Raw genomic sequence first — 22,039 nt, 5'->3', positions numbered from 1 at the left:
TCGGTGGGCCTTCGAAGGAACATCCCTACGGCCTGCTCTCATCTTGGGACAAGCAAAGCCCCAAAGAGGCGCTTTCTGAATTTGTCCTTGAAAAAGAGTAATGTTAAATTTAGTTTGGGAATCAGAACCCATGACTAGTTTCACTGCCAGTTATAAATTTGAGGCCATTCAGTGTGTCTGTATGTGGCTTACTTAATGTTTTTAGAGTTTGGTATAATCGAATGAAATTTGTTAGGATATAAAGACTATTCATGTTCATGTATATGATTTGACCAGGATTATATTTAAAAGTTGTATATCAGTAATTTCAAGTAAAGGACATTTTCCCACTGGGGGCAAATATAACGCATGTGGCTGGAGGGGCTCTAGGGAAACCTTTCTGCCCGCAGGACGTGAAACTTGGTGTGTTCCACAGGGCCCAGCACCCACGGGGTCCGAGGGTGCATCCAGGCTCTCTCAGCACAGGAATGCTAGACATTAATTTGTCTAATTTTGTGGGCAAAATGATTTGAGCTGAAATATTAAAAACTATTTGTTGAAACGCCATTAGTCGAACTAACTTAGTGAGTTAAGGAAGAATAAAGTGAAATCAAATTATTTCGTTTAACTTAAGGTTTCTGAAACCTAAAAGTACCTCAAGAAACAAAACTAACAACCATGAATCAGCTGGAAAGTATCATAAAATAGCATAAAAAAACATGCCAGCCCTGGCTGGCATGGCTCAGTGGATTGAGTACCAGACTGCGAACACAAGGGTCATGGGTTTCGATTCCCAGTCAGGGCACATGCCTGGGTTGTGGGCCAGGTCCCCAGTGGGGGGTGTGCAAGAGGCAACCACACATTGCTGTTTCTCTCCCTGTCTTTCTCCCTCCCTTTCCCTCTCTAAAAAGAAAGAAAATCTTTAAAAAATAATAAAAAGAACATGCCATTGTAGGACTTAGACCCAGTTCTGCAGTTCATCAGGAGAGAAAGCTCGTGGAGTACCTGAAACTGTAACTCGATGGTAAAGGATAGGAAGGAACGGGATAGGCTGGCAAGAAAGAGCAGCAACAGTATTCTTTCAAAGCAAATCCATGTGCATGACCTAGTGAAATACGATAGTCCTCAAAGTGACTACTGACAGCAAGGCTACAGCCAGAATAAAAAGATTACAAGTTCCCAGGTTAGGTCCATTGGCTTTTTTGATACAAACTTTTTTTCACACTGAATCACACTGTTAAGTCAAGATTTCATTCCATTGTATTTTTTTCTGCCCAACCATGGTACAAGGTTGCTAATAAGACACTATAAGATACAGAAGAGGTCCGTGCAGGATGTGGTTTTTAATGGCTTATAAAGAATGTCTTTGGCCACATTTCAATGCTTGGAGGAAATTTTATAATAAAAATATATGGTAAGAATGAATTTCCCAAATAGGCAAACTTTGAATTATAGCTGTTAAAATCCCCTCTGCCTTGGTTCTGGACTTACCTATTTGAAAAGCTGAAAGATAATAACTTCTGAAAGAATCACTATAGCTGCATTCCAGTTCTAGGAGGCATATGTAAACAATTTATTTAATAGCATTCTCCATCATTTTTCCTGACAAAAAAAAAATGACATGTAAAACAGGTGATAATCACTGGCCAATCATTACACACAGTCGAGGGTGGAGTAGAGAGCTTGGGGTTAGAACTTTTAACCCAAGAGAGTCAAGGCGGAGAAAATAGGCCTGCAGTGCCCCCAAATAGCCCACAGCGTGGGGCGGGCCAGCAGCTGTCTCGCTGCTGGGAGGGTTTGGCTCCACACCTGGCGTGCGATGTTTCTGTCTATAGAGACCAGAGCCGCACAGCTCTTCTGGGGCACCTGGGTGCAGCCCCAGTCTTGTCAATGGCCCATCTAGTCCACACCCCAATATTTATTTTCCACCTATTCATTTCTCCATGAAACCTCAATGCGTGCTTCTTGTTGAACTAAAAGAAAAGTATTAAGAAAGGCCTCTACTATGTAGAACCAACCACTTTGTTTGCGAAGTCCACTATGATTATGTTTAGTTCTGCAGACAGGAGAACTGATAAAGTACGTGACTTAAACAGGAAGTCTTGCATCATTGCTTAAAAGAATAAGAAGTGTGGACTAATTAATTGGTCTCGAAGTCTCTCTCCGCTCCAAAATGACATAGAATCTTATAATATCTGAAGCTATGCACAGAATCAGTGTGAAAACTGGAACTGAAAATAAAACCAAAACCTAGGTCAGTCTTACAGCAAGTAGAATTGTCCTGATAAACCATTTTTCTTTGAAACTGTGTCTGTAGTAGGCAATTCATTTTCAGAGTTGTTTTCATCACACATTTGGATCATTTGTTGATGGGCCAGGCTCTTCCTAATGAACCGGTGGGACAACTGGACAGACACACACAGTGTGGCACTTGAACTGAAAAACCCCTTTAATCCCACCCTTCTCTCCCAATGAGCCTGTGTCTCTCCTCACCAAGACCGAAGAACCCACTGTGTGTACCAGACTCACATATGGCCCAGCAATTTCCTATGGAAAATGTACTGCGGTAATTAAGATAAATTGTGTTCACTTAACCTGCTTGGGCACTTCTGTCCTCTGTGGCTTGGGAGAGTTCTGGAGAACAGTTCTTCCTCTAAGACTGAAAACCTACCGAAGTTTCCTGTAGCTGACAGCAAAGATGGCTTGGGACTATTGTTAATGTTGTTTGATTTAGTAAAATTTTGGCACTAAAAGTAAATGGGAGCAGAGGCAGCAAATTATAAACCATAAATCTGGCTGAACAAAGCAGGCATGTGGAAGAGCCATTATGTCCTTCTGCATGGTTTTTTTTGTGTGTGTGTGAAATTCTGCTCTCTACCGATTCCGTATGAACTTTCAACATCTCTTCTCATAATGGGCTCTTGTATAAAGGAGTAAAAATAAGCTGCCAGACCTTAGCCATTTTATTCAGTTTTATTGTAGGTGTGGGCAGCAAAACAATTGCTTCTTCATTAAAGTAGGGAGAAATACAGGGGAATTTTGCAACTTTTCTTCAGGCAAAAGTATAGCTAAGAGCACAGAACTCCACTAGTCGATAGAGACCAATTCTTCTTTTCACATTAGCATATTCTTTTTACTAGTTTTCTCTTATAATTGTTTAATACCTAGTGGAGGGGGTGCCGGAAACTCGTAGCAACACTAAAGGTTTAGAGTGCAGCTTTAAATCTTAATGTGTCCCCCACAGAAATGGGAGACCCAGGAAACATCCCTAAGAGCATACCAGTTGGTAACTGATGCTGGTCCTCACCCCTCTGTCCCTGATTAAGACATAGTTTGCCCTCTGAGTCCCCACAGCTCTGTCATTTTGCTGCTGATCTGTATCCCCAGGGCAGGACATATCTGCATGTAGTAAGAATTCAGAAATTCCTTTATAATCCTGCAGCGCCCTTGGAGGACTGATTGATTGGATTTCTTTTTTCGTTTCAGTGCCCCTTAGTCTCTTATTCCACTCGTTCACTTCTCTCTCCCTGACTGATGCCCCCCAGGAATGAGGCTCAGATATTTCAAGACTATCCTAAGGGTACAATTAGCTAACCAAACAATTCAAACAAACAAAGCTGCAGAGTAGCCTTTCTATATAAAAAGCAGGTTGCTGGAGGCTTTTGTTACAGTGAAAACCAGCTTTTTATATCAATGGAAGTATATCAAAAGTTCATCAAATAATGAAAACTCTCATTCAGCTCTATATTATGGGCACAAAGGGAGGGAAATGGCTAGAGAGGAATAAAGGGAGGCAGGAGATGACAGAGGAGTCTGCCCTGCTGGGACCCAAGGTGTGTTCTCAGGTCAGATCCTTTGGTTGGAGCTTCCTGTCTCTGGCAGGTTTGCCCTGGAACCACAAATCCCACTATCTGAAACCCTAATTTTTTTATTTTCTGTAAATTGATAATATTTAATGGTTATGCTGATTTTCACAGTTGCTCTCAAACTTTACCCTCCTCTTTGTTATGCCATTCCTCTAGGATAATAATTGGAGCTTAGTACTTGAGAATATTTATAATCTATGTACCAGACACATTGCTTTTACATGTATTATTTAATCCTCACCAAAAAAAATCAGGTATTTTTACACACTTATGAGGTTATAATTAGTCACAAGTAACATTATTATCCTCATTTTTATATAGGAGGAGATCAAGGTTCATAGAGGTTAAATAATTTACCTTAAAGTAACACAGGCAGCTGCAAACACAAGCCTTTCTGGCTCCAGAAATGGCGTCCTTAACCCTGGCACTGTGCCGCCTCCTGACGGGGAGACTCGGGGAGATTTTGTTTGGATCCGCACCACAGGGCTGGGGCACAGGGAGAACAGCCATGGCGTTCGGCTGGAGTGCTGCATACTTGGCTTGTCCTCTAGGACACCCCAAAGCTTTGACTACGGTTGTCAATTGGACTGCACCCCCAGTAGACACTTGTTTTTACACAATTTAATTTTCATTTTTTACCAGAAAAATGTACACATGGTTTTAAAACTCAATGCTACAGAGCATCTCGCTATTCCCAAATTGTGTTTCCCAGAAGCAGATATTTTCAGTTACTTTATGCTTTTCAGCTTTATTAAGGTACAATTGACAAATAAATTTGTAAGATAAAATGTCCAACATGATGATTTGATATATGCGTGCATTTTGGAAGGATTCCCCATACCACCGTGTTAATTGACACACCCATCACCAAGTGTGTGCAACTGTGCATGGGAGAGGGAGGGCAGGCGTTACAACACTAAAATTCCACACTCTCAGCACATTTCAGTTATACAATACAGTGTTATCAACTACAGTTACCATGTTGTATACATCATGTTCTTAAACCTTATCCATTTTTTAACCGAGAATTTGTACCCTTTTATAAGCTCTATTTCCCCTACTCCCCAGCCTCTTCCCACCACTTTTCTACTCTATTTCTATGAGTTTGACTTTTTTTTTAGATTCCACAGACAAGTGATACTATGCAGTATTTATCTTTCTCTCTTTGACTTATTTCATTTGGCATAATACCCTCCAGGTTCAAGCCACATTATTGCAAATGTAGGATTTCCTTAATTTTTAAGGCTGAATAATACTTCATTATATACATACACCACATTTTCTTTATTCATTCATCCATCAGTAAATACTTGTTTCCATATTGGGCCAGTGTGAATAATGCTGCTAAGAACATAGAGTACAAATAATCTCTTTGATGTAATGATTTTATTTCCTTTGGATATATACCCAGAAGTGGTATTGCTGGATCCATACTGTCTTCCAGGTTGGCTGTACCAGTTTCATCCCAGGAATAAGGTACAAGGGTTCACCTTACTCTAAATCCTCACCAGCATTTCTCATCTCTTGTCTCTTGTTAAAAGACAGCCTAACAGGTGTGAGGTAATATCTCATTGTGATTTTGATTTGTTGTTCCTTGAGTAATGTTGAGTACCATTTCATGTACCCACTGGGCCACCTGCGTGTCTTCTTTAGGAAAATGTCTATCCAGGTGATTTGTCCACTTTTTAATTTGGTTATTTGCTTCTTTTTCTACTAAGTTTTATGAGTTTATTACATATTTTGGATATTAACCCATTATTACACATGTGGTTTGCAAATAGTTTTTCGTATTCTATAGGTTGTCTTTTCATTTCGTTGATGGTTTCCTTTGCTGTGCAGACATTTTGGTTTGATGTAGTTCCATTTGTTTATTTTTGCTTTTGATGTCTTTGTTTTTGGTGTCAAATCCATAAAGCCATCTTCAAGACCAATATCAAGGAGCCTATGTTCTCTTCTAGGAGTTTTATAGTTTCAGGGCTTATGGTCATATCTTTAATCCATTTGGACTGGATTTTTTTAATAATGTAAGATAGTGGTCCAATCTCATTCTTTTGCATGTATCTGTCCAGTTTTCCCCACACCGTTTATTGAAGAGACTGTCCTTTCTCCTTTGTGTATTCTTAGATAGACATGTGGTTTATTTCTGGAGTATTCTGTTCTATTGATCTATGAGTCTGTTTGTACGTCAATATTGTACTGTTTTGTTATTATAGTTTTGTAATACAGTTTAAAATCAGAGAGCATGATGCTTCCAGTTTCATTCTTTTTGTTTGTTTTTTGTTTTTTTAATTATTTAACAGTATTTCTTCTTTTTATTGTTGTTCATCTACAGTTGTCCCCATTTTCCCATCATCACTCTCCCTTTCCCTACCCATCCCCACCTCCCACCCTCGTACCTACACCTTTTGACTTTGTCCATGTGTCCTTCATACATGTTCTTCCATGTCTCTTCCCCTTTTTTCCTCCATTATCCCTCTCCCCAACCCACTCTAGTTACTAGCAGTCTGTTCTTTATTTTGATGTGTCTGGTTATATTTTTCATGCTGTTTGTTCTGTTGATTAGGATCCACTTACAGGTGATGTCATGTGTTATTTATCTTTCACCACCTGGCTTAGTTCACTTAGCATAATGTTCTCTAGTTCCATCCATACGATCAAAAAAGGGAGGAATTTCTTTCCTTCTGCTATGTAGTATTCCATTGTGTAAGTGTACATAGTTCTTTTATCCACTCACTGACAAGAACTTAGGTTGCTTCCAGTACTTGGCTATTGTGAATTGCACTGCTATGAACATTGGGGTGCATAGGTTCTTTTGAATTGGTGTTTCAGGGTTCTTGGGTGTAATTCCAGCAGTGGAATTTCTGAGTCAAAAGGCAGTCCATTTTTAGTTTTCTGAAGAAATTCCAGTCTGTTTTTCAAACTGGCTGCACCAGTCTGCATTCCCACCAACAGTGTAGTAGGGTTCACTTTTCTATACAACCTCGTCAGCACTTGTTGTTTGCTGATTTAGTCATGATGGCCACTCCGAATGGTATCTCATTGTGGTTTTCATTTGCATCTCTCTGATGGCTAGTGATGCTGAGCATCTTTTTATATGTCTCTGAGCCCTCTGTATGACCTCCTTGAAGAAGTGTCTGCTCAGGTCCTTTGCCCATTTTTTAATTGGTTTGTTTGTCTTCCTGGAGTGGAGTCATGTGAGTTCTTTATATATTTTGAAGATCAAACTCTTATCCAAGGTATTATTGGCAAAAAATTTTCCCACACAATTGGTTTCCTGTTTATTTTGCTGATGTTTTTCTTTAGTCATGCAGAAGCTTTTTATTTTGATGTAGTGCCATATGTTTATTCTTTATGTCCCTTGCTCTAGGGGATGTATCAGTGAAAATACTACTGTGTGGAATATTTGAGATTTTCCTGCCTTATTTTCTTTTGTAGGACTTTTATAGTATTGGGACTAATGAAATCTTTTATCCATCTTGAGTTTATTTTTGTGTATGGTATAAGTTGGTGGTTGAGTTTCATTTTTTTGCATGTAGCTGTCCAGATCTCCTCCCAACACCATTTGTTGAAGAGGCTATTTTTACTCCATTTTATGCTTCTACCCTCTATGTTGAATATTAATTGACCACAGACACAGGGGTTTATTTCTGGGCTCTCTGTTCTGTTCCATGGGTCTGTGTGCCTGTTCATATCCTACACCAGACTGTTTTGATTACTGTGGACTTGTAATATAGTTTGATATCAGGTATTGTGATCCCTCCTACTTTGTTCTTTCTCAAAATTGCTGTGGCTATTCGGGGTCAGTTATAATTCTTGAAATGTTTGTTCTATATCTGTGTAATATGATATTGGTATTTTAATAGGGATTGCGTTGAATCTATAAATTGCTTTAGGTAGTATGGACATTTTGATGATGTTAATTCTTCCAGTCCATGAACACAGTATATGCTTTCATTTATTTGTGTCTTCCTTAATTTTTTTCTTCAGTGTTGTGTAGTTTTATGAGTATAGGTCTTTAATCTCCTTGGTAAAGTTTATTCCTAGGTACTTTATTTTCCTTGTTGCTATATCAAATGGGATTTTTTTCCTCATTTCTGCTTCTGATATTTCATTGTTGGTATACAAAAATGACTTTGATTTCTGAATACTGACTTCATATCCCTCTGCTTTGCCAAATTCACTTATTAGGTCGAGTAGTTTTGGGTGGTGTCTATAAGGTTTTCTGTGTACACTATCATATCATCTGCTAACAGTGACAGTTTTACTTCCTCCTTTCCAATTTGGATGCCTTTAATTTCTTTATCTTGTCTGATTGCTCTGGCTAGGACTTCCAGCACTATGTTGAATAGAAATGGCAAAGGCTGGCATTCTTATCTTGTTCCTGATCTTAGTGTGAAAGCTCCAAGTTCTTGTCCATTGAGAATGATGTTGGGTATAGGTCTCTCAGATATGGCCTTTATTATGTTGAGGGATGCTCCCTCTACTCCCACTTTCCTGGGTGTTTTTTATCATACATGGGTGCTGTACCTTATCAAATACTTTTTCTGCATCTATTGATATAATCATGTGATTTTTGTCTTTGCTTTTGTTTATGTGATGTATTGCATTTACTGATCTGCAAATATTGTACCATCCTTGCATCCCTGGGATGAATTCCACTTGACCATGGTGTATGTTCTTTTTAATGTATTGCTGGATTGCCAATATTTTGTTGAGGATTTTGGCATCTATGTTCATCACCAATTGACCTGTAGTTTTCGCTTTGTTGTGTCTTTATTTGGTTTTGGGATTAGGATGATGTTGGTTTCATAAAAAGAGTTTTGGGAATGTTCCTCTTGTTGAATTTTTTGTAATAGTCTGTGAAGGATAGGGGTTAGCTCTTCCTTAAATGTTTTTGAAAATTCTCCTGTGAAACCATCTAGTTCAGGGCTTTCATGTACCAGGAGTTTTTTTTTATTACTGTTTGGGTTTCACCAGCTGTTATTGGTCTGTTCAGGCTTTCTGCTTCTTCTTCACTCAGTTTTGGAAGATTATAATCTAGAAATTTGTCCATTTCATCTAGGTTCTCAAATTTCTTGGCATATACTTATTCGAAGTAATTTCTTACAATCCTTTGTATTTCTGTGGTGTCGGTTGTAATCTCTTCTATTTCTGATTTTATTTAGTTCCTCTCTCTTCTTTTCTTGATGAGTCTGTTTAAAGGCTTGTTGATTTTGTTTATCTTTTCAAAGAACCCGCTCCTGGATTTATTGATCCTTTGGATTTTTCTTTTAGTCTCTATGTCATTTAATTCCATTCTGATCTTGGTTATTTCCTTCCTTCTACTTGCTCTGGGCTGTTTTTGTTGTTGTTCTTGTAGGTGTGGGGTTAGGTTGTTTATTTGAAATATTTCTTCTTCTTTTTTTTTTTTTTTTAGGTAGGCCTGTATCGCTATAAACTTTCAGGACTTCCTTCACTGTGTCCTGTAAGTTTTGGGTTGTTGTGAGTTCATTATCATTTGTTTCCAGAAACTTTTTGATTTCTTCTTTGATCTCATTGTTAACCCATTCATTGTTTAATAGCATGCTATTCAATCTCCATGAGTTTAAGTGTTTTTGAGTTTTTTCCTTAAGATTGGTTTCTAGTTTCAGTCCCTTGTGGTCAGAGAAAATGCTTGATATGTTTTCCATTTTCTTGAATTAGTTGAGGCTTGTTTTGTATCTTATCATGTGGTCTGTCTTTGAAAATGTTCCATGTGCATTTGAAAAGAATGTGTATTTATATAGAGCCTTTGGGATAAAAGGCTCTATATAAATCAGTTCAGTTCATTTGATGTAGGACATTGTTCAATGCTGTGATATCTGTTGATATTTTGTTTGGAAGGTCTATCCATTTTTGACAGTGGGGTGTTGAAATCCCCTACTATAATTGTGTTGCTGTCAATATCTTTCTTGAAGTCCTCCACAATTTTCTTTATGGATTTGGGTACTCCTATGTTGGGTGCATATATATTTACAATGTTTATGTCTTCTTGATGGATTCTTCCCTTGAGTATTATGAAGTGACCCTCTGGGTCCTTTTTTATGGCCTTTTTTTTTTGAAGTCTATTTTGTCTGATATAAGTATTGCTACCCCAGCTTTTATTTTCCTGTCCATTTGCTTGGAAAATTTGTTTCCAGCCCTTTACTTTTAGTCTGTGTAGGTCTCTTGTCCTGAGGTGGGTCTCTTGTAGGCAGCATATGTGTGGGTCATGCTTTCTTATCCATTCAGCTATTCTATGTCTTTTGATTGGAGCATTTAATCTATTTACATTTAAGGTTATTATTGATAGGTACTGATTCATTGCCATTTTTTATACCTGTGTTCCTCTCTCTCTCACTCTTTTCCTTCCTTTTCTTAAAGCAGTCCCTTTAGCATGTCTTGCAGAGCTGTTTTGGTGGAGGTGTATTCTTTTAGACTTCTTTTTTTCTGGAAAGCTCCTTATTTGGCCTTCCATCTTAATTGAGAGCCTTTGTGGGTAAAGTAGACTTGGTTGCATGCCTCTGGTTCTCATTACTTGGAATATTTCTTGCCATTCTCTTCTGGCTTGGAGCATTTCCATTGAGAAGGAGCCTTGAGTTTATCGAGCCTTGTTTTGTGTCCTACCATGTGATCTATCTTTGAAAATATTCCATGTGCATTTGAATATGCATTTTGCTTCTTTGGGATGAAATGTTCTATGTATAAATCCATTTGATCTAGGGCATTGTTCAATGCTACAATATCTTTGTTGATATTTTGTTGGGAAGATCTATCTATTGTTGACAGTGGATAGATCTTCCCCTAGGAAAATCCCCTAGTATAAGTGTGTTGCTGTCTATAACTTTCTGGAAGTCCTCCAAGATTTTCCTTATATACTTGGGTGCTCCTATGTTGGGTGCGTATATAATGTTTATGTCTTCTTGATAGATTCTTCCCTTAAGTATTCTGAAGTGTCCTTCAGTGTCTCTTTTTATGACCTCTGTTTTAAGTCTATTTTGTCTGGTATAAGTATTGATACCCTGACTTTTTTTTTCCCTATCCATTTGCTTGTAATATTTTTTTCCAGCCCTTCACTTTCAGTCTGTTCATTCTTCTTTCTCAAGATTGCTTTGCATAATGAAACCTTTAGTGTTTTCATACACATTTTAGAATATACAACCTATATTTTCAAAAATGCTATTCAAATTTTTGATAGACATTGCATTGAATCTATAGATTGCATTGGGTAGTAGAGATATCTTAATACTAATCCTTCTGATCCATGAACATGGAATATATTTCCATTTATTTCTCTCTTCAGTTTATTTCATCAATGTATAATACTATACAGATCTTTCACCTCCTTGGATAAATTTATCCCTATTTTATTTTTTGTGCTATTGTAAATGGAATTGTTTCCTTAATATCTCTTTCTGGTATTTAATGGTTAGTATATAAAAACACAACTAATTTTTGTATATTGATTTTGTAGCATGCAGTTTTAATTTATTAGTTCTAACAGTTTTTTGGTGACATCTTTAGGGTTTCCTATATATAGTACCATGTTTTACTTCTTCCTAATTTAGATGCATCTTATTTCTTTTTCTTGTCTAATTGCTCTGGCTAGGACTTCTGTTCCTATGTTGAATAAAAGTGGTGAGAGTGAACATGCTTGTCTTATTCCTGACCTAGAGGAAAAGATTTCAGAACTTCATTGTTGAGTATGATGTTAGCTGTGGTCTGGTCATATATGGCCTTTATTCTGTTGAGGTATGTTGCCTCTATACCAATTTTGTTTAGAGTTTTCCTCATGAAAGTAGGTTAAATTTTGTCAAATGCTTTTCTGCATCAATTGAGATTATAATCATATTTTTTAGCCCTCATTTTGTTAACTTGTTATATTACATTAATTAATTTGTGAATGTTGAACCATCTTTGCAAATGAATCCCACTTGATCATTCTGTATGATTCTTTTAATGTATTGTTAACCTGATTTGCTAATATTTTATTTGCATTTGTGTTCATCAAGGATATTGGCCTGTAATTTTCTTTCTTGGGTATCCTTCTCTGGCTTTGGTATCAGGGTAATTGTGGCCTTGTAAAATGAGTTTGAGAGTACCCCCTCTTCTTCAACTTATTGGAAGAATTTGAGGAGTATTAACATTAATTCTTTACACTTTTGATAGAATTCATGAATAAAATCATCTGGTCCTGGGCTTTTCTTTGTTGAGAGATTTCTTTTTCTCCATTGTTTTCTTTAATTTTATTTTTTTTTAAGTATTCTATTGTTTATGCTACTACTGGTGTCCCAATTTCCCTTTATTGTCTCCCTCCACCCAGCCTGCCCCCCACTTCCATAGTCAAGCTTCACACCATTGTCCATGGGTCCTTCATATACGTTCTTCGACTAATCCCTTCACCTTCTTTCAATCAGTCCCCACCTTCCCCCTTCCCTCTTGCAGCTGTCAGTCTATTCCAGATTCTATGCCTTTAGTTCTATTTTGCTCATTAATTATTTTGTTCATTAGGTTCCACCTGTAAGTGAAATCATATGGTATTTGTCTTTCTCTGACTCACTTATTTCACTAAACATAGTAGCCTCCAGTTACATCCATTTTGCTGATGCAAAATGTAAAAAAATTCTTCTTTTTTACTGCTGCATAGTATCCCATTGTATAAAACAGTTTGGTTTTTTATGCACTCATCTCCTGATGAGCACTTAGGCTGTTTGCAAATTTTGGCTATTGTGAATAGTGCTGCTATGAACACTAGACCACGATCTGATACCATACACCAAAATAAACTCAAAATGGGTAAAAGACTTAAATATAAGTCATGAAACCATAAAAATCCTTGAGGAAAGCATAGGCAGTATAATTTCAGACACTCACGTAGTAATATTTTTGCTGATATATCTCGTAGGGCAAGGGAAATAAAAAAAACAAATAGGACTACATCAAATTTAAAAAAACTTCTGCAAAGCTAAAAAACCATCATCAAAGTGAAAAGGGAATTGACTGAATGGGAGAACATATTTTCCAATGATACATCAGATAAGAGTTTAAATTCTAAAATATATACAGAACTTATATGGCTCAACAACAGGAAGACAAACAATCCAATTTTAAAAAATGGGCAAGAAACCTAAATAGACATTTCCCCAAAGAGAACATACAGAGGGCCCATTAACATATGCAAAAGCGCTCAATGTCTCTAGCCATCTGAGAGATGCAAATTAGAACCACAGTGAGCCATTGTGGTTCTAATTTGCACACCTGCCAAAATGACCTAGCATCAATAACTCAACTAACAAGTGCTGGCAAGGATGTGAAGAAAAGGGAACCCTAGTTAGTGCACTGTTGGTGGGAATGCAAATGGTGCCACCACCATGGAAAACAGTATGGAATTTCCTCAAAAAATAAAAATGGAACTGCCTTTTGACCCAGCAATTCCACTGCTGGGAATATACCCTAAAAATCCTGAAACACCAACTCAAAAGAATTTATGCACCCCTATGTTGGGAAATTTTTTATTATTGATTCAATCTCCTTAATAGTAATTGGTGTATTCAGATAATCTATTTATTATCCAGCCTCGTAGGGTGTTTGTAGAAATTTTTTCTACCTTATTCAATTGGTTGGTGTACAATTTATAGTAGCCATTTATGATCTTTTGTATTTCTGTGGTAATGGCTGTAATATCTCCTCTTCATTTCTGACTTTACTTGATTCTTTTCTTTTTTTCTTACTCTAGCTAAAGGCATGTCCATTTTGTTTATCTTTTTTGAAAAACAGCTTAGTTTCACTGACTTCTATTGTTTTTCTGGTCTCCATTTCATTTATTTCTGCTCTGATCTTTGTTATTTCCTTTATTCTACTAACTTGGGGCTTGGTTTGTTTTTTCTCTAGTTCCTTGAGCTGTAAAATTAGTATATTTGACATCTTTTTTCATAACATAGGCATTTATGTCTATAAACTTTTCTCTTCAAACTTTTTTCTGCATCTCATAAATTTTGTAATGTTGTATTTCCATTTTCATTTGTCCGAAGATATTTTTTGGTTGCCGTTAATTTCTTCTTCGTCCCATTGACTGTTCAGTAGCACACTGTTTGACCTTCACACGTCTGTGAATTTTTCAGTTTTCTTCTTGTAATTGATTTCTAGTTTCCTACTATAATAGAAAAGATATTTAATGATTTTAATTTTCATAAATTTATTAAGACTCGTTTATATCCAAAAGAATCTTCCATGTGTGCTTAAGAACAATGTATATTCTTTTGCTCTCAGATGCAATATCTGTACATATTTGTTAGGTCCACCTGGTATAACACATAGTTTAATGTTTCCTTATCAATTTACTGCCTGATCTATCCATTGTTAAAAGTGAGGTATTGAAATCCCTTGCTCTCATTATATTGTTGTTCTCCCTTCAGATCTATTAATATCTGCATTATATATCAAGGTGGTCCTATGTTGGGTGTATATTTACAAATGTCATATCCTTGTTGCGAAGTGACACTTTTTTTCATTATACAATGATCTTTTTCTTTAATTACAATCTTTGGCTTAAAATCCATTTTGCCTGATATAAATATAGGTACACCTGCTTTTGGGGGGCTTCCATATTCATGGCATAACTTTTTCCATTCCTTCACTTTTAGTCTCTGTGTCCTTAAAGCTGAAGTGAGTCTCTTATAAGCACCATATACTTTGGTCTTGAATTTTCTTGCCTATTAAATTACTCTATGTATTTTGATTGGAAAATTTAGTCCATACATATTTAAAGTAATTATTGATAGATATGGACTTATTCTTATTTTGTTCATTTTTTCTGGTTGGTTTATAACTCTTTTGTCCCTTTCTCTCTTGCTCTCTGTGATCTTCTGCAGTCATTCATATGCTTTGATTCCTTTATCTTTTGTGTATCTACTATAGTTTATTACTTTGTGTTATCAGGAGGCTTACATAAAATATCTATAACAATGTTTCAAGCTAATAACTTCACATGCATGCAAAAACTCTACATTTTTGCACTCTCATCTCCATTTTGTTTTTGATGGCACAATTTAAATCTTTTTACATTGTGTATCCATTAACAAGTTATTGCAATATAGTTATTTTAATACTTTTTCAACCTTTGTATTAGTTATAAGTGATTTACCCACCATGATTGCAATACTATACTGAATTTTACTATGTATTTACTTTAATCCAATGAGTTTTATGTTTTCTGTCATTAATTGAGAACTCTATTTCTTCTAAGCCTGGTGATGAACTCTTTCAGCTTTTGTTTCAGAAATTCTTTCTCTCTCCTTCAACTCTGAAAGACAAATTTGCTGGGATTGTTTTGATTTGATTTTAACTTTGAACATATAATTCCACTCCCTTCTGTCCCAAAATAATCTGCTGAAAGTTCTGCTGATAGTCTTGAGAGTTCCCTTGTACATACAAGTTGTTATTTCTCTTGCTGCTTTTAAGATTTACTCCTTGTCTGGAGCTTTTAACATTTTAATTATAATGTTGTCTCAGTGTGAATCTCTTTAGATTATCTGTATTTGGATTGTCTGTATCTGTATATGTACTTCCTGAATCTGGATGCTTGTGTCCTTCCCTAGGTTAGGGAACTTTTCAGCCATTATTTCTTTGAATGAGCTTTTTGCCTCCTTCTCTCTCATCCTGCTGGAACCCCTATAATGCATATCACAGTCTGCTATATGGTATCCTACATGTCCCATAAACTGTCTTCACTCTTTCATTTTTCTTCTTTTTGCTTCTTTGATTTGATAAGTTCCAGTGCTCTGTCAGATTTGTGGATCCTTTCTTCCACTTGATTTAGTCTGCTGTTAAATTCCGTTAATGAATTTTTTTGTTGTTACTGTTTTTCAGCTGTGTGTTTTGTTTTGCACTTTTTAGTATTCTCTTCATTGAAATTCTTATGTTGTTCATAATTGTTCTCCAGGCCTTGGTGAACATCTTTATGATTGTTATTTTGAACATAATAACTATATTACATAAATCACTTATATTCATTCCATTAAGATGTTTCTGGAGATTTTTCTTGGCCTTTTGTTTAGACCATATTCTTGTTTCTTCATTTCCTTTAACTCTCCTTTGTTTTGGTTTCTAAACATGGAACAACCACCTTTCCTATTCTTGCTTGATAGAATATATTCATCATGAAAATGAACCACTTTGATCAACCCAGCTCAAACTTCTAGTTGTCTCTCAAGCCTCTAAGATTATCCAAACCACCCTTCTTGTTCTTAATGGCTTCCAGTATTTGAGGGTGTCAAAATCTGCCAGTGTCCCAAGGCGAGAATGGCAGACAGCACCTAGATGCAGGCTAGTTATAAACTGGACCCTCAGTTAGCAGCTGGGCAATTACATGGTTAAACCTCTTCCAGGGAGACACTGGGAGATAGGCATTTTTTTGCCTGCTCCCTCTGTGCTGGGCCCAGGATACAGCTGTGGGAAAAGTTTTTAGCAGGTACTTCTGCACCTGCTAAAAACTACTTCATTTGATACAATACTGTAAGACTCAGAAATGCAAGCACTGGTGCCTCTCAGAGCCAGGTTATCTGGGGCCCCATCCCTTACAAAGCAGCCACACAAGCTGAGGTGCTAGCCATTTGTAAAACTCCTTCCAGGAAGGCACCAGCGACTTGCTTTTGTTGTTGGAGTGAACCAAAGAGAGGGCAGGAAAGGTGTCTGCTATTTCCCAGTCTCTGGGGAGGATCGCAGCCAGTCACTATATAAGAACCCTCATCCTCAGCCAGTAGCTTTTAAAGTGTGCAGTTCTTGCCTGCTCCTTCTGCTCTAAGCCCTGGAAGGCCAGGAGGGGGTTGAGTGCTCATACACTTGTGAATAACTTTGTTTTGCTATATTCTTAAAGGTCTCATGGACACAATCACTATAGGCATTCATAGCTAGGGAGTTTTAAAAGTTGGGAAAGTATCACAAATGTGGGCCAAGTCCTGATGCTAGATTTGGGGTCCAAACCCTTTGCTCCTCAAGGAAAGCTGGTAGTTGGGGGTTTGCTCCTGATTGTATGGCACTGTGCTGGGGGTTATGTCGAGTGTGTCTCAGCCTTTCCTAGCATTTCGATGTGGGTGTTCTCTCATTCGCCCACGTGGAGGAGCTGCTTGGCTCACTTCTGGATCCCTTTCATCAGGAATGGCTCCGTGTGCAGCGATACATTTGATGCGTCTGTAGGAGGAAGGGAGCTTGAGAGTATTCTGCCACCATCTTAATCAACTATGCAATTTAAAATTATTTCAGCTATATCTTTTGCCAATTAAATCCATATTTCTAAACTGACCATTTCTTAGAATGGTCAAATACTCAGGTCATCTATCTCTTTTATGGCAACACCTCCTGGAATTCCTTACCATCATCTTTTGCCTATGTTGAATAGCCTAACGTATATTGTGTTTCCCTTCTTTGTTTACTCCCTCCCTTTCTGGCGTTTCTTGAGAAATATCTTGAGAAAAACTTGTGGAAGATATTTTTGAGTCTTTAATGGGATTCAGGATAAAATGAAGAAGACTTTTGGAGATATTGTCCCATTGTTCTCTAACTCCAATGCTGCTAGGAAATCAAATGTTATTTTGATTCTGGATCCTTTGAACAGGACCTATTTTCTTCTCAGAAACTTTTAAGATCTTTATTCCTCTATTCTGAAATTTTGCAATGTGTGTGTTTTAGATGATTTTTTTTCCTTTTTTATTTCTCTGGGCATATATTAGGTCCTTTTCATTTGGAAACCCATTTCTTAGGATTTACATAATTTCTAGGATAATTTTCTACCCTCCTTGTTTTCTTCCTCTCTCTTCTAGAACCTACTACTTAGGTATCATAGTCCCTGAAAGGATCCATTTTCCTTGTTTTCTCATCTTTCATCTCTTTTGATGTTTTGTTCTTGTATTTGTACAAGCTCCTTAACTTGATCTGCCAAACCTTCTTCAAAGTCTTACTTATTCTATACTTAAATACTTCCCTGTCCTTTATAAATTTTTTAAATAGCATCCCATGGTTGTTTCCTGTGTATAATCAATACTGACCTATAGTGTCATAAATCTTGTGACAGAAAGTGCTCTTGGGGAAAAACTTTGCCACTTCAAGTATCTTCTTTTTACATAGAGTTTAATCAGCCAAATTTCTGTGCCTTTTAGTTCTCATGTTAATTTACTTTAAAATGATTTCTTCAAAACTTGTCAAGTATCACATGTTGGCAAAAAACAGTTCCTTAGGAATATTTGTGGTTACAGTGCAAATAGAGCTAAAGTGTAAATAACTGCAAAATAAAGGCATGATTCCAGCAACCAGACTTGGCCAAAGTGCAGGCCTTTGGCAATGGTCTGGAATGTGGAATGCACTGCCCACTTGAATCAAAGTCCAGACGCCTGTGATTTCTTTTTTCCATTATCAGTTCATCATACTGGTTTGTTTTTGTTTTAAGGTCATCAGGCTTCTCAGCAAGAATTTCATCTCTAGAAAATATTCCATGCCAAAACACCCTATGTATGTGCAATTTATTTAAATGAGCGACATGGGTAGTTTTATATTGGCATTCTCTTATTGCAAATGATAATGGCACCTTGTATGCATTGGTTGGTTTACAAAATGCTTTGATGCGCAGTCTCTCACTAAAAATCCTGTCAGCTTTAATCCTCATTTCACAGTTTGTCAAAGCAGACAGTACAGTGGTTAAGAGATTCATTGTTCTTAACTGGAAAAAAAAAAAACAATAAAGCTAGCCTGTGGGGTTTGTGTATTACTTTGTATATGTAGAATGATTAATCTAATACATAGTAAGCACTCCTAACGTGGTTGCCAGCATTGCAATGCGGGAGTCTGCATTCTAGATTCCAGCAGTGTGTTAATACAATGCCTCAGTGTCAAAAATCTGAGTTCTTGAGTCTCAGAGCTGTTATTGCTCACTTGGTATCCTCTGCACCAAACTGAGAGCTGTCATCCTTCTGCTTTTCACTTTTTTTTTTTACAAAGTACCTATCTCTTGCATGTTCTACATTTTCTTCAATCACCAACTTCTCAAAAATTGGCATTATCTCCCAAAAAGCCTTGTACAAACCTGAGACTCACATACTATCAGCTGACTCAAGTTAAATTTACATCCAAAATACTTACTTACCTGCTAAGTGTACTACTGACAGGAACTCAGTTTTAGGCAACTGGAAAATAATAACTCTTCTCTTAAAAGGACTTGCTCTGCTTAAGTACTCTGTGAGTGAAATTCATCAGATACTGCACAGCAATTTAATGAACAATTCTTAAAGATAGAAGCAAACATAACTCCAAGAGATCTGAGTTTGTTTTGTTTTGTTTTTTAATGCTAAGAGCCTGACCCGTATCAATCCTGGTTTGTAGAGGTAAGAAAAGTGTCTTTGTGCCCATGTTCTTCAGGAGGTGACACTACCACCCCCTTCTCTGGAGATGCTGTGGCTTCCTGTGATCCACAGAAGCCCGGAGTTCCCAGGGATACAACCAGAAAGTCCTTGCAAAAAAATATTTTCAAGTACATCTGCTCCCATCGCTTTAGTCTAATAGTTTTCAAATGTCAGTGGAGGCAGGATTCGCCTCAGGAACTTGTTATAAATTCCTACCCGGATGCCCTCAAACCATTCAGTAGATAGGATGGAGCAAGAAATCGGCATTTAAAACACACTTTCCCGACTGCTGCTTTGGTGTGCAACTCTGACGTAGGTAGTGCAAACCCCACAAGGAGGAACAGTGCCTAAGTCAAAGGCTCCGAGGGCTGTGATAAAAAAAGACATAAAAAGGAATCTTTCTCCTTCTTCCCACCAGAAGTGGCTGAAACATCTGAAGAAAACTGAGGCTCCTCGTTACCAGAATTAGCCCAGATCCATCATCCCTCTTTGCTGTATTATCTATTACCAACTTGCTCAGTTATTTCTATTAATTTGAAAATGTTTTTAAAGACATCTTTTTTATTAACCCTGTTCTTGTACAAAACGTAATTCAAGCTGTTCAGAAAATAAGAATCAATAGTTTTTTCATTCCTTATGCTTCTAGAATATATGTGCATTCATTGTCACCACGCTTTCAGAACAGACTCAGGAGGAATATTAGTATAGTGAGGGAATGTTGTTTCCTACTCCTGAAGAATATATTACAATTTTAATTTCCTACCTACACAGCTATGAATTCCAGGTGAAACCTAAAAACCCACTTGGAGAAGGCCCGGCCAGCAACACAGTGGCATTCAGTACTGAATCAGGTAATCACATCCACAACAGTTGATGTCCGTGTCCAACACGGACATAAAGGGCCACACTATTTTACACTAAGGAACTTGTTTGAAACCCCGCCAAACACTGTCTGTATGTAGTTCTTGAATTCAAAATATTATCTATGGGGAAAAGCCAATTGATGAAGGTGCCCACAAGGAAAGACCACTTAGGTGTTTCCTCATTTATTTTGATGTCAGAAAAAAAAAAGGGTATCAGTTTAAAAGAAGTGTTTAATCAATCTACACTAAAAAATCTAGTGAATGAATGCTCCTCTTTATGCCAACATCAAAATTTAAGATATGCTGAACCATACTACATGTGGAAAGGGAATTCATTTGATATTTTTCCATGATAAGCAGCTGTGAACTCTTTTTAACCTTCTAAGCTGCAGTCCCCTAACAAGATACATCTGTGCTCACAGCATCATTTGTATAATTTTTACAACTGCAGTTCATGGCATGTTGGTGATTTTATCATCAGTAGCTTTCTGTATGAAACTAAAAGAGGAAGTTTTTAAAATGGAAGTGAAAGCCAGAACAGCTGTCAAGATGTCCAACTACTCAAATCACAAGTAACAGATACAGCTGAGTATCTGGCAGATTTTCCAATCGAGAACAATTTCCAAAACAAAAAACACTTTTAAATTCCCTTTCTGAAAAGTTGTACCACTTTGCAAGTAAAATTTCTTAACAACCCACCCTCTTCATCATGCCACTGGAACATTGAGACCTACTTATCCAGTAACATCTGACTCTCTATTTCTTCTCAGCGGATCCAAGAGTGAGCGAGCCGGTTTCTGGTATGTACCTGTGTCAACGTGAACACAACTACATGCTTTTCTAAACTGATTCAACTACACAGATGTGGCAGAATTTTAGTCATAATTTCACTTTGGTCCATTTCATCTTACTAGACTATCAGGTGTGAATGCTTATGCAAAGCATTGTTTCACTGACAGCCTATGATGTTTTGGGAACAATCTGGATATTTTGAAACTTGCTTTCATTCACGCATCAAATTTTCTATTTAATAACTGTCAAGATATGATAGCCTCATTTCTACTTTTAATAACATGCCACATTAACGAAGCCGTTTAAACTGTATATACTGCAAAACAAAAGCTAAATTTCCTCAGGATGCTGTCTACACCTAGCACTGCAAATGCTACTCAATACTAAAAATACTCCTCTAAGAATTAGATCACTATTGAGAGGAATGTAATGGGGGGGGGGGGGTATGTATTTTTAAACTCCTATAATATTTTTGGCTCCAATATTTAGCATTGGTATCAGAAGTTGGCAGTGAACCCTGCAAACTTTTTTTGTTGTTTTATAAGCTTTTAGGACAGCTCTTCAATACTCAAAGACAGATACTAAACTCAAGCCATATATTTTTCTTATGCAGGAGGAAGAGATGCCATCTGGACAGAAAGGCCCTTTAATTCAGACTCTTACTCAGAATGTAAGGGCAAACAATATGTCAAAAGGACGTGGTATAAGAAGTTTGTAGGGGTGCAGTTGTGCAACTCTCTCAGATACAAGATTTACCTGAGCGATTCCCTCACAGGTAAGCAAGGCTGCCAGCTGTTTTGAGTACCGTCCTTCAGGGAACAAATGCTTTGCAGCATTCTATAACTTGGCCTTTTCTTTGGACAGAAACTAAGTATGATGTAAATACAGATTTTCTTTTGGGCAAGATGTTATTGAAATACTTAGCCTAGAAAACAAGGATTTGAGACATGCTATTAGGGAAATAATGAAAATGCAATTTGAACAGGGCCATCATGGCAAACTTGACTGTGAAGACACGAGCCACATTTAAGCCCAATTTCATCACAGCCAACCGAAGATAAAACCCCTACTGATAATAAAATGGTTGTATTGAACAGTAATCATGGAAGGAAAATGACAATTAAAATTTTAAGTCTGCTGGAGACAAGGTCAA

General features: G+C 37.1%; 1 protein-coding gene across 19 annotated transcripts in view; it reads left to right on the top strand.

Moving 5' to 3' along the window:
* Window positions 1–22,039, top strand: part of ABI3BP (ABI family member 3 binding protein) — a 243,178-nt gene that overhangs the window by 217,575 nt on the left and 3,564 nt on the right. For all 19 annotated transcript variants that reach the window (XM_053670249.1, XM_053670259.1, XM_053670260.1 and 16 more), the window contains 3 exons: window positions 20,003–20,082; window positions 20,865–20,894; window positions 21,500–21,661. In XM_053670249.1, the coding sequence (XP_053526224.1) occupies window positions 20,003–20,082; window positions 20,865–20,894; window positions 21,500–21,661 (272 nt within the window). The remainder of the gene's footprint in view (window positions 1–20,002; window positions 20,083–20,864; window positions 20,895–21,499; window positions 21,662–22,039) is intronic.

The sequence above is a fragment of the Artibeus jamaicensis genome, unplaced genomic scaffold (assembly GCF_021234435.1).
Source record: "Artibeus jamaicensis isolate MK-2021 breed Jamaican fruit bat unplaced genomic scaffold, CSHL_Jam_final contig_558, whole genome shotgun sequence".
NCBI classification, from domain to species: Eukaryota; Metazoa; Chordata; class Mammalia; order Chiroptera; family Phyllostomidae; genus Artibeus; species Artibeus jamaicensis.
The sequence above is the reverse complement of the archived record's forward strand: the minus strand, read 5'-3'. Positions and strand labels throughout refer to the sequence as shown.